The sequence below is a fragment of the Callithrix jacchus genome, chromosome 2 (genome assembly GCF_049354715.1).
Source record: "Callithrix jacchus isolate 240 chromosome 2, calJac240_pri, whole genome shotgun sequence".
NCBI classification, from domain to species: Eukaryota; Metazoa; Chordata; class Mammalia; order Primates; family Cebidae; genus Callithrix; species Callithrix jacchus.
The window spans coordinates 9699311-9710585 of record NC_133503.1 but is presented as its reverse complement, the minus strand read 5'-3'; the positions used below and the strand labels follow the sequence as shown (position 1 = coordinate 9710585).

Here is an 11275-nt window from a genome sequence, read left to right as displayed (position 1 = left end):
CCCCACAGAGGAGCCCGTCACAGACACCCCACAGAGGAGCCCGTCACAGACACCCCACAGAGGAGCCCGTCACAGACACCCCACAGACACCCCACAGAGGAGCCCATCACAGACACCCCACAGAGGAGCCCGTCACAGACACCCCACAGAGGAGCCCGTCACAGACACCCCACAGACACCCCACAGAGGAGCCCGTCACAGACACCCCACAGACACCCCACAGAGGAGCCCGTCACAGACACCCCGCAGACACCCCACAGAGGAGCCTGTCACAGACACCCCACAGACACCCCACAGAGGAGCCCGTCACAGACACCCCACAGAGGAGCCCGTCACAGACACCCCACAGAGGAGCCCGTCACAGACACCCCGCAGACACCCCACAGAGGAGCCTGTCACAGACACCCCACAAAGGAGCCCATCACAGACACCCCACAGACACTCCACAGTGGAGCCCCGCTGATTCATGTCATTAGCAATTTGTTCTTTCACATCCTTTCATTTACAAGCCTCATCTGGGGACCTCTTTCAGCAAAGGTACTTGGAGAGAAACATTACAACATCAGAACTCCCAGTACCCACCAACTTCCTTTTTTTTTTTGAGACAGGATTGCACTCTGTCACCCGGGCTGCAGTGCAGTGGCACAATCTCGGCTCACTGCAGCCTCCACCCTCCAGGCTCAAGCAATCCTCCAGCCTCAGCCTCAGCCCCCCAGGTAGTTGAGACTACAGGCACACTCCACTAAGCCTGCCTAATTGTGTGTGTGTGTGTGTGTGTGTGTGTGTGTGTGTGTGTGTGTGTGTGTTTTGTAGAGAGGGTTTTGCCGTGTTGCCCAAGCTGGCCTCGAACTCCTGGACTCAAGCAATCCGCCTGTCTCACTCCCCCAAATTGCTGGGATTATAGGCATGAGTCACCACACCTGGCCCCAGGTTCCTTCTTTTTTTTAAATTGTGCTATAATCCCACCCCAGGAACAGCTGGCTTGCTGGGAAATGACTGTCCCGTGAGATGGCTGAGTCCTTAAGTCCATACATTGAATACTGGAGTCAAGGGAGAAACACAGAACTAGGCAGACATCAGACTAGATTGGATTCACCACCATATTCTTAATGGGACAGAAATTAGCAGTTGCTAAGTTAGTATTTGCTGAATAAACAAGGAAGTGCCTTTCTGTTAAATGGGTAATAGCCGAGCTTCTGACCCATCTTATTATTATTATTGTTTTCTTTTAGAAACAGGGACTCATTCTGGAGTACAGTGGTGTGGTCATGGCTCACTGCAGCCTCTCACTCCTGGACTCAAGCGAGCCTCCTACCTCAGCCTCCCAAATAGCTGGAGTACAGGTGTATACCACCACATCCAGCTAATTTTTCATTGTTTTTTTTTGTAGACATGGGGTTTCACTATGTTGTTCAGGCTGGTCTTGAACTCCTGGCCTCAAGCAATCCTTCCACATCGGCCTCCCAAAGTGCTGGGATTGCAGGTGTGAGCCACTGTGGAGCCACTGTGCCCAGACAAACCATCTCTGTTAATTAATGGCTGAGTACCATAAAGTGACTTTTTTTTTTTTTTTTTTTTTTTTTTGAGACGGAGTTTCGATGTTGTTACCCAGGCTGGAGTGCGATGGCGCGATCTCGGCTCACCGAAACCTCTACCTCCTGGGTTCAGGCAATTCTCCTGCCTCAGCCTCCTGAGTAGCTGGGATTACAGGCACGTGCCACCGTGCCCGGCTAATTTTTTGTATTTTTAGTAGAGACAAAGTTTCACCATGTTGAACAAGATGGTCTCGATCTCTTGACCTTGTGATCCACCTGCCTCGGCCTCCCAAAGTGCTGGGATTACAGGCGTGAGCCACTGCGCCCGGCCCCCATGGAGTGACATTTAAACAGGCGCGGTGGCTCACACCTGTAATCCCAGCACTTTGGGAGGCCAAGGTGGGCGGATCTTGAGGTCAGGAGTTCGAGACCAGCCTGGACAACATGGTGAAACCCCCATCTCTACGAAAAATACAAAAATTAGCTGGGCGTGGCAGTGTGCGCCTGTAGTTCCAGCTACTCAGGAGGCTGAGGCAAGAGAATTGCTTGAACCCAGCAGGCAGATGTTGCAGTGAGCAGAGAGAGATCGTGCCATTACACTCCAGCCTGGGCGACAGAGCGAGACTCCATCTCAAAAACAAAACAAAACAACCCTCTACTTTGGATTAATACTAACAAGGGGTTTAGGGTGGATCAGGGTCATTTAAGACACCAAGTATAGGCCACGCCCACCTGTTGCTCCCCACAGACATGACCCATTGGCTGTGTGATTCCCACCTGCCACGCCTGGATATCCTCAGAATCCTTCTTAACACCACTTCTGCTGGCCATTGCCCGTCAAACACGATTGGTGATGGAACTTATCTGCCATCCTGGTTGGAATGAGCTCCTCCAGCCGAGAGAGAGGCAGCCGAAGCCTGGGCTGCGGGGCGGTGGTTGGGGGGTGGTTAACCGGAGCAAGAAGAGACTAGAGAAGAGGCTCTCTTTTTTTTTTTTTTTTTGAAACACAGTGTTACCCTGTCACCCAGGCTGGAGTACACTGGCGCGATCTCAGCTCACTGCAACCTCCACCTCCCAGGTTCAAGCGACTCTCCTGCCTCAGCCTCCTGAGTAGCTGGGACTCTAGGCCCACGCCCAGCTAATTGTTTTATTTTTAGTGGAGACGAGGTTTCACCATGCGGGCCAGACTGGTCTCGAACTCCTGACATCAAGTGATCTGCCCGCCTCAGCTTCCCAAAGTGCTAGGATTACAGGGATAAGCGACCTCGCCCGGCCAAGATTCCTAATTCTGGGCCTGGCGTGGTAGCACTTTGGGAGGCTGAGGTGGGCGCAGATTGCTTGAGGTCAGGAGTTTGAGACCAAGCTGGCCAACGTGGTGAAACCCCGACTCTACTAAAAATACAAAAATGAGCCATGCGCAGTGACAGGCATCTGTCATCCCAGCTATTCAGGAGGCTGAGGCCGGAGAATCGCTTGAATCCAGGAGGTGGAGGTTGCAGTGAGCCAAGGTCGTGCCAGTGTACTCTAGTTGGGCGACAAAGTGAGACTCTGTCTCAAAAAAAAAAAAGAGAGTTTTTTTATTCTGGTCTGGGGACTCTCAGAGTTTTGTGAACGATGAGCCTCTCCCCCACCAGGAAGGGGAACACAAAAACCCACATGGAGAAAGGATGGTGGCCCCCAGCTTGCTGCCTGAATCCTAGCACACGTTGGAACCAGCTCTCAGCCTGAAAACCACAGGCAGCTCAGAGCTTTTATTAATTCCAGGGCCTGGAGGAAGGGCTGGGGCCCTCGAAAGAGGCCGTGCAGCTGGCGACCCAGGAGGGAAGAGTGTTTTCTAAGCGCCGGGACCACCACACTTTGGGAAGGGCGAGGGTAGGCAGGGATTTAAAGTGCTCTGCCTCAACGCAGATCACGGACCTAATTGTGAACGGTAAAACGGATCCCATTTTCGAAAATGTGGGTAAGATGTAAAAAGTCACGTCACAAACGAGGATAATTGCACGCCTGAAAAGCAAGTGAGAAAGTGCTCACCATCATTACTCATCGGGGAAATGAAAGTTCAGATCACACTGGGAGCCCGGGGCGGGGTCTCCCGCCTGTTATCCCAGCACTTTGGGAGGCCAAGGCAGGCAGATCACTAGAGGTTGGGAGTTCGAGACCAGCCTGGCCAACATGGTGAAAGCCTATCTCTACTAAAAATACAACAATTAGCCGGGTATGGTGGCCGGTGCCTGTAATCCCAACTTCTTGGGAGGCTGAGGCAGAAGAATCACTTGAACCTGGGAGGCAGAGGTTGCAGTGAACTGAGATCATGCCACTGCACTCCAGCCTGGGCGACAGAGCAAGAATCAATCTAAAAAGGAAAACAATAGAGGAGGATAAACAGCACCGCCCCATTTGTTTGGAGATTAAACCAGTGACTGTGATACAGGTTTCTAGCATGATGCCTGACAGCGGTCAGGAGGGAGGTTCAGGCTGAAAGCTACAGCCGTGTCTCAGCTCCTCCTCCGGGAAGCCCTCCTGGACTGACCCCATCTGGCACTGCTTCTGCCTGACCCCCTGCCCTAACCCCCATTATCACCTTCAGGTGGATTTTTTCTTTAAACCAGTGAATTCCCATACACAGTTCAGGGTAGAGAGACCAGGGCTCCCACCAATCTGGGCTGATGGAATAAGAGTAGATGGCCCAGCCTGAGACAAAGAAAGGGCCAGGGACAGTCACAGGCCCCTCACCAGGCGTCACACTCAGACCACCTAGTAACGCCGGGTAACCGAGAAGGACCTCTTGAGAAGTCAGTGCTGGCTTTTCTCCTAATGAGGATATTTTGAATACGACTCTGGGAGGGACCCACAACTCGGCAAACCCACCCTTCCAGCCCGGGCTGGAGCAAACCTAACCCGGGAGGTCCGCTTTCGGGAGAGGGCAAGGGAAGGTTTGCAATGAGCGTGTCGATGGTGGAGAAAAGAATCGGGGCATCTAGGACCTTGCTCCAGAAGATTCCCTTCCTGGGCTTGGGGCTGGGAGGCAGGAGGAGGTCCCATCCCTCTCCCAGGTTCCCGCAAGCCCGCTGTTATGGGCTGAATGGGTCACCCCGAAGTTGACATGTTGAAGTCCTCTGAGTCCCCCAGGACCTCAGAACATGACTTTTTTTTTTTTCTTGAGAGAGAGAGAGAGAGAGAGAGTCTTGTTCTGTTGCCCAGGCTGGAGTGCAGCGGCGCCATCTCAGCCTCCCAGGTAGCTGGGATTACAGTTGTGCACCACCATGTCCAGCTAGTCTTCGTACTTTTGGTAAACACAAGGTTTCACCATATTGGCCAGGCTGGTCTTGAACTCCTGATCTAAAGCGATCCACCTGCCATGGCCTCCCAAAGTGCTGCCATGAGCCACCGTGCCTGGCCCTGTCCTTGGGATTCTGAGGATCTGAACCTATTGATTGTCCTCCTGGGAGTCTGGAGGGCTTATGGGGCCAGGAGTGGACACCGTCCCACCTGAGAATCATGACCCCACCTGACCCACTGGGGGCCGAAGACCCCAGCACCCAGCTCTTACCTGCTTGGCAGGAGCCTGACCCATGACCACCAAGGGGGCTAGGGAGCTGTGTAGCAATCGGGGTCTCCCCGCACCCCTACTCACTCACACATTCACTCAGCTGCATTGCAGATGCCTGCCATAGGAACGACAACAGCCCTCAGGGAAGACGGAGTGAGTGATGTATAAACAGTCATGGCAACCATGCCTTTTAGACTTTGACAGTGCTGAGCAGAAAACCGGTACACACATGTGAACACACAAAGGGGCAGGCTGGGGGCCATGGCTCACGCCTGGAATTGTGCTGAGGCAGGAGGATCACTTGAGGCCAGGAGTTTGAGACCACCCTGAGTAACAGTGAAACCCTGCTTCTATTTTTGTAAAAAAAATAATTAATTGGCCAGGTACAGTGGCTCACGCCTATAATCCCAGCACTGGGAGCCCAAGGCAGGCAGATCATAAGGTCAGGAGATCAAGACCATCCTGGCTAACACTATGAAACCCCGTTTCTACTAAAAACACGAAAAATTAGCCAGGCATGGTGGCGCATGCCTGTAGTCCCAGCTACTCAGGAGGCTGAGGCAGGAGAATCTCTGGAACCCGGGAGGCAGAGGTTGTACTGAGCTGAGATCGAGCCATTGCACTGTAGCCTGGGCGACACAGTGAGACTGCCTCAAAATAATAATAATAATTAATTACTTAAAAAATTAGCCAGATGTGGTGACATGCTACTCAGGAGTAGCACTTAAGTGCAGGGGTTCGAGGCTGCAGTGAGCTATAATTGCACCACTGCACTCCAGCCTGGACAACAGAGCAAGACCCTGTCTCAAAAGATAAAAGAAAGAAGGAAAGATAAAAAGTGCAAGAGACAGTGCCGAGTCTGATCAATCACATTTATTCTATTCTGTTCTGTTCTGTTCCATTTTATTTCACTTCATTCTAGTCTATAACATTGCATCCCATCTGAAAACACCATTCCTGGCCAGGCGCGGTGGCACACGCCTGTAATCCCAGCTACTTGGGAGGCTGAGGTGGGAGAATCACTTGAACCCAGGAGGCGGAGGTTGCAGTGAGCGGAGATCAAGCCACTGCACTCCAGCCTGGGTGACAGAGTGAAATCCTGTCTCTAGATACATAAATAAATTAATTAAATTAAAATGCTGTTCCTGACCCACTAATGTGATTTCAAGCCCCACTAATGGGTCACAACCTGAAATTTGAAAAGTGCTGATTGAGTGAAGGCCCTTCACGGGAGCCCTGAAGGTGGCCTGGGCCGAGTAGGAAGGGCCAACATCCTCCGACAGTCTGTTACTGGCGGGCTTTAAGCAGGGCAGGGACACGTGGGGTCTGTGCTCTCAGATGCTCCCTGCAGGCGGCCGTGTGGGAGGGCGGGCGGACAAAGGCCGGGTGCCCGGTCAGGGCTGCCTTCAGCCTTCCTGCTTTTGTGTGTACCACCTGAAAAGCAACTCCCTTTGGGACACAGGAACGGGATTCAGCTCCGGCAGCACTGACTCCTCCAGGAAGCTTTCCTGATTGCCTCCCCTCCCGCTGGAGGCTCTGACCCTCCGTTCCCAGGACCGCAGGTACTGGTGTCCTGTCTGTCTGTCTCCCCTCCCCCTGCTCAGGAATGTGAAGAACAGAATGAACAAGGGAGTGGATCACCCCAGGCCCAGTGGGAGCCCCTGGCCCAGCCTCGCCTGCCTCCCACCCAGCATCCTGGCAGCTGCCCTGCCCGCCCTGCGGGACCCGCCTGGCGCCACAGGGATCAGGCCAGCTGAGGGTTCCGGGCATGGGTGGAGGGCTCTGCCCAGGGCGGGGAGCAGCTGAACGTGGTGTGGGGATGGAGACCAGCAAAACCGGGAGGAAGAGAGCGCCCCACACCCGGCAGTGTTCCCGGCTCCGCACTTGGAAGGGCTCCTGAGCACGGAGGGCTGCGGGACGCCAGGGAGATGAGGATGACAGGGAGGGCGCTTGGGTGGGGTGAGAGCCGCAGCAGCTTTGCCCACCGGTTCCCAGAGCCGGCTCGGGAGCAGGCGGCTCAGCCCCGGGTCCCACTGCGTGTCCAGTCCAGGGAAGGGAAGGCTTTGCTTTCCAGGTGCTGAGCCGACCTTGCAGCGGCGACCATCGCTCCACCCTAGAGCCGTGTGGCTGGAGGAATGAGATGCCCCAGAGGCTTGAGCTCCAGGTCACAGTGCCTTTGGGTGACCTTGCTCCGGTCACGTGCTTCCTCACCTGTGTAGCAGGATAGTTTCTTGAGTCATGAGTATGTGTGCTTGTCCACCCTCCCTCTCACCACTTCCCAAGCAGCTCCCCAGGTTGCAGGCGAAAAGCAGCCTGAAGTCACCTTTGAGTTGGGAGCCAGTACCCTAGCCTGGGAAGGTCTCCCGCCAGCCTGGAGATCACAGAATGTCCTGCAGGTGCACTCCCTGGGAAGCGTCTCCGGAGGCGGTCCAGCCCTGAGCTCTTCCAGCCTCAGCAAGACTCCAGCACCATCTTGGAGTACACAGGAGCATGCAGGCTCCAACAAGGGGGTCAGGGGGAGGGAGGCAGGACCCCTATTATCTCCAGGCCCGCCCTAAGATGCCTGGATTTTGGTGGGGAGTGGGGGCGGGGGAGACAGACCCAGCAGCTGGGATGAATTCACTGCCACCACCCGTGTGATATTGGCTTAAATTTAACTAAACGGGTCTGAGGAAGACACCAAGATGCTGTTTCTGGTGGCCCGAGTTTGTAGACAGGGCTCCTAACCCTTCTAACCCTGTGAACCGGGATAATAATATCCCCCATTGAGAATGGAAATGAGCTTTGTAAACAGTGAAGCATCAAGCAAACGAGGCGTGCTCTGGACTCCTCCATCCCGGGTCCCATGGGAAGGGGGTGCGCAGAGCGGGCCCGGCTCATGATGTTCCCCTCCAGATGGCAACAGACAGCCCGTGAACAGCACAGGGCGGAACAGCCCATCCGGGACACCCACCTCCCCACTCCCGGCTCAGGCTGGCCAGAGATCCAGACTGAGAAATGACTCAGACACACAAACGCCCTGGGCTCAGACGAAACTCGGCACGGCCAGAGGTTGCAGGTGGCAGCACTCACAGGGATAGGGCTTCCTCCTGTACCCCACCCCCTACCCAGCCACCATCAGTGGCCTGAAATGGTGCCACGGACCCCCTCCCATTTTGAGCACTTGCTGTATACCCAATTCTTACAGATATGTGTGGACTCTTAAGTGGTCATGAAGATTCTTGCCGTCCTAGGACAAAACCAGGGATTCTAGGGGTTAATTACAGTTGATGTCACCATCCTTCGCTATTATTAGGTAATCCAGCCAAGCTTACACACTAGTTCCCATCACAACCACAACATTGACTGCTGACCCTTCCGAACCGACTCCCAGCCTTGGGGATCACAGAAGCACCGTGTTGAAGAGTCCCAGCCTCCCTCCCCCAACGTCCCACACACCCCCTCGAAGCACAGCCTGTCCCTCTTTGGGGCTGACTCTGTGTGATGAAGTGACAACCAGGCCCAGGCCCATGGCATTCGAGCTATTCTCGGCTGCAGTCCCTTTTACCTCCAGAAAAGTCTGACACCTGCACCAGACACCTTCTTTTCCTGGCTGGCCGTCTGAGGGGTCCCCGGGGGCCTCTGGGAAGAGAGGAGCTGCAGAGGTCCCTTTCATTTTCCAGCTGAGGTGCTGGCTCTGGGCCACAGTAGGTGGCCGCCCTCTCTGGCTCGATCACCAGCACGAAGGCAGGGACTCTCCTTTGGGACTGCTTGTTACGGATGCCCCTTGCCCACCCCCAAGCAAGGACACCCCTCCTTCTCTGTCCCTCTCCCCTGTCCCCAGGGCCCGTCCCACCTTGAACCTCTGCATAGCAGGATCCAGATTCCCGCTCCAGGAATATCAGAACTAAGACCAGCTCATCTCGCCAATCCTCTTACGGTTTAAGCCAGTGCTGTCCCCGGCGGCGGCTGCTGGCCACGTGTGGCAGATGGAGCACTTGAAATGTGACAAGTCCAAACTGAGACCCACGCTTGACGTCAAATACACACCAGTTTCAAGACTTGGTACAAAAACAGAATGCAAAATATCTCAATAATTTTTATTTTGATTTCACGTCGAAAGGATTATACTTTAGATATGTTGTGTTAAATATATTATTGAGAATAGTATTAATTATGTTTTATTTTATATGGCTACTATTAAATTTAAGATCAGAGGAGGGGCTGGACTTGGTGGCTCAGGTTCACACCTGTAATCCCTGCATTTTGGGAGGCCGAGGCGGGCAGATCACCTGAGGTCAGGAGTTCAAGACCAGCCTGGCCAACATGGTGAAACCCCGTCTCTACTAAAAATACAAAAATTAGCCAGCCATGCCAGTGCATGCCTGTAGTCCCAGCTACTCGGGAGGCTGAGGCAAGAGAATCACGTGAATCCAGAAGGCACAATCTGCAGTGAACCGAGATCACGCCACTGCACTCCAGCCTGGGCAACAGAGCGAGACTCTGTCTCAAAAAAAAAAAAAAAAAAAAAAAATCTGAACTTTGTCTGGATTTGCTCAGACAAAGTGAGGGCGTCTGAGCAAAGCAATGACATTCTCAGAGCTCTCCAGAGGCTGGAAAGTCTGTCCTTCCAAAATGGATGCGCCGAGAGGAGCTGGAAGACAGAGATGGCCTGTGGGTGACTCGGCTGTTGCCCCTTGGTAGCACTGAGCCAGGCAACAAGCAGGTGAGGCTTGTCGATGAAAATAGCGAAACCGGAGCTCCCCAGGCAGCCGAGTGCACCCAGTAGCCCTCTGTGGGCAGTTTTGCATGTGTGACCTTAGTCAGGCGTACAGCTAGGCAACGAGGGGGCACCACACCGTTGAGCACTGATGAGGTCTTGAATGAATGAATGAATGAATGAATGAATGAATGAATTATGGCCAATGACTGTCATCTCCAGTCCTTACATTATGTATTGTGTGCACTGGGCTACACAGCACGGATATTCAGTACAATGGATTCGATTCTGAATTGAGGCCCCTTTTGATGTACAGATGATTGCATGTGTGCAGTCTCATTGCATGTATGTTCGCGGAACTCCTGCAGAGGCTGCTAAGCAGAAGCAGTGCTCAGGCTGAGACAGGACGCAGGGCCCCGGGCCCCGGGGGAGAGGTCAGTTCCAGCCACCTCAAGTCTATCCCTGTGAGGGCCCCTCCACAACCCTCCTGGATCCCCCCACTGCAAGCTCTCTCCCCCTGGCTCCGGACTCTCCCCGTCCTGGAATTAATAAAGACTCTGTGCAGACTGCGGTTTGCAAGTCTGAAAGCTGGTTCCTGCCCACGTCACTGCCTCAAGAGAAAAGGGGTCCAGCTCCCCACAGCACCCCCTGCCTTCCTCCTTCCCAGGAAGTGAGAGACCCGCAGATACACCACTGACTTCCCCTCCCCTTCAGCAGACACATCCCGGGCGTCGAGCCTCAGACCCTGCCCCTGGGCAGCCCGACCCCCACCAACAAAGGCTGGCTTGGGGTGGGGCTTTCACCCCAGCACAATCTTCATCAGCTACCCTCAAAGCACCCCCGAATAAACACATACCATAAGTGACAGCCGTGCACGGGCTGCCTGTGTACATCTTCAAGACAATTCTCCTGGTGCGTCCCCAACTTCCAAAATTACAGAGCTGCTCCCTCCAAAGACCCAGGAAAGGGAAGGGTTTGTCCGGGGTCCTGGGGTGGCCCCGTATAGACCAAAGCCTGATAGGTGTCCTAGAAACAAGAGCCGCTCTTCCAGGACGAGTGATGGCAGCCCTGGTATTCATACAGTCCCAGTACCGGCTGAACACAGAGCATCCTTGATCTAGCAGAAATACAGGACCACAGTGCATTTGCCTCTGCAGTAATCTCTTAGCTAGGAGTGTGGATCACCCTTAGACAGATGAGGAAACTGACCCTCTGTGGAGAGGTTATCCCACTAGAAAGGCGAGAGCCAGAAATTTACTTCTGGGTCCACCAGTGCCTGCATTTGACCTTTCCACTCAGGGCCACCCCTGCTGGCACTGCAGACTGCAACAGTGATCCTGGCTGCACAACGAGCCTTCAACCCATCCCTTGGAGCCACCATGCTTCAGGGAAAAGCCCACGGAGCATGTGGCTTCCATGCTGACCCCTGACGGGCTGTGACCTAGGACCAGCAAGTTTCCCTCTCCTATTCTCTGGGTCTCACATTTCTTT

The 11275-nt window shown here is 54.1% G+C and overlaps 1 protein-coding gene across 1 annotated transcript; it reads right to left on the bottom strand.

Moving 5' to 3' along the window:
- Positions 1 to 5943: 5943 nt before the first annotated feature.
- LOC118149236 (uncharacterized) lies at positions 5944 to 8740 on the bottom strand. The gene is made up of 3 exons (XM_078365733.1): positions 8633 to 8740; positions 7409 to 7639; positions 5944 to 7296 (listed from the first exon to the last, which is right to left on the bottom strand). The coding sequence occupies exons 1-3, from the start codon at positions 8738 to 8740 to the stop codon at positions 6373 to 6375; spliced, it is 1263 nt and encodes a 420-aa protein (XP_078221859.1). The 3' UTR covers positions 5944 to 6372.
- Between the last annotated feature and the right edge of the window lie 2535 nt (positions 8741 to 11275).

Coding starts and splice junctions, on each gene's coding strand:
- LOC118149236 (XM_078365733.1), bottom strand. CDS start 8,740: ATGAAAGGGACCTCTGCAGCTCCTCTCTTCCCAGAGGCCCCCGGGGAC. Junction 7,640..8,632: donor GGTGTCAGACTTTTCTGGAG/GTAAAAGGGACT, acceptor CAGGCATCTTAG/GGCGGGCCTGGAGATAATAG. Junction 7,297..7,408: donor TACTGGCTCCCAACTCAAAG/GTGACTTCAGGC, acceptor CCTGCTACACAG/GTGAGGAAGCACGTGACCGG.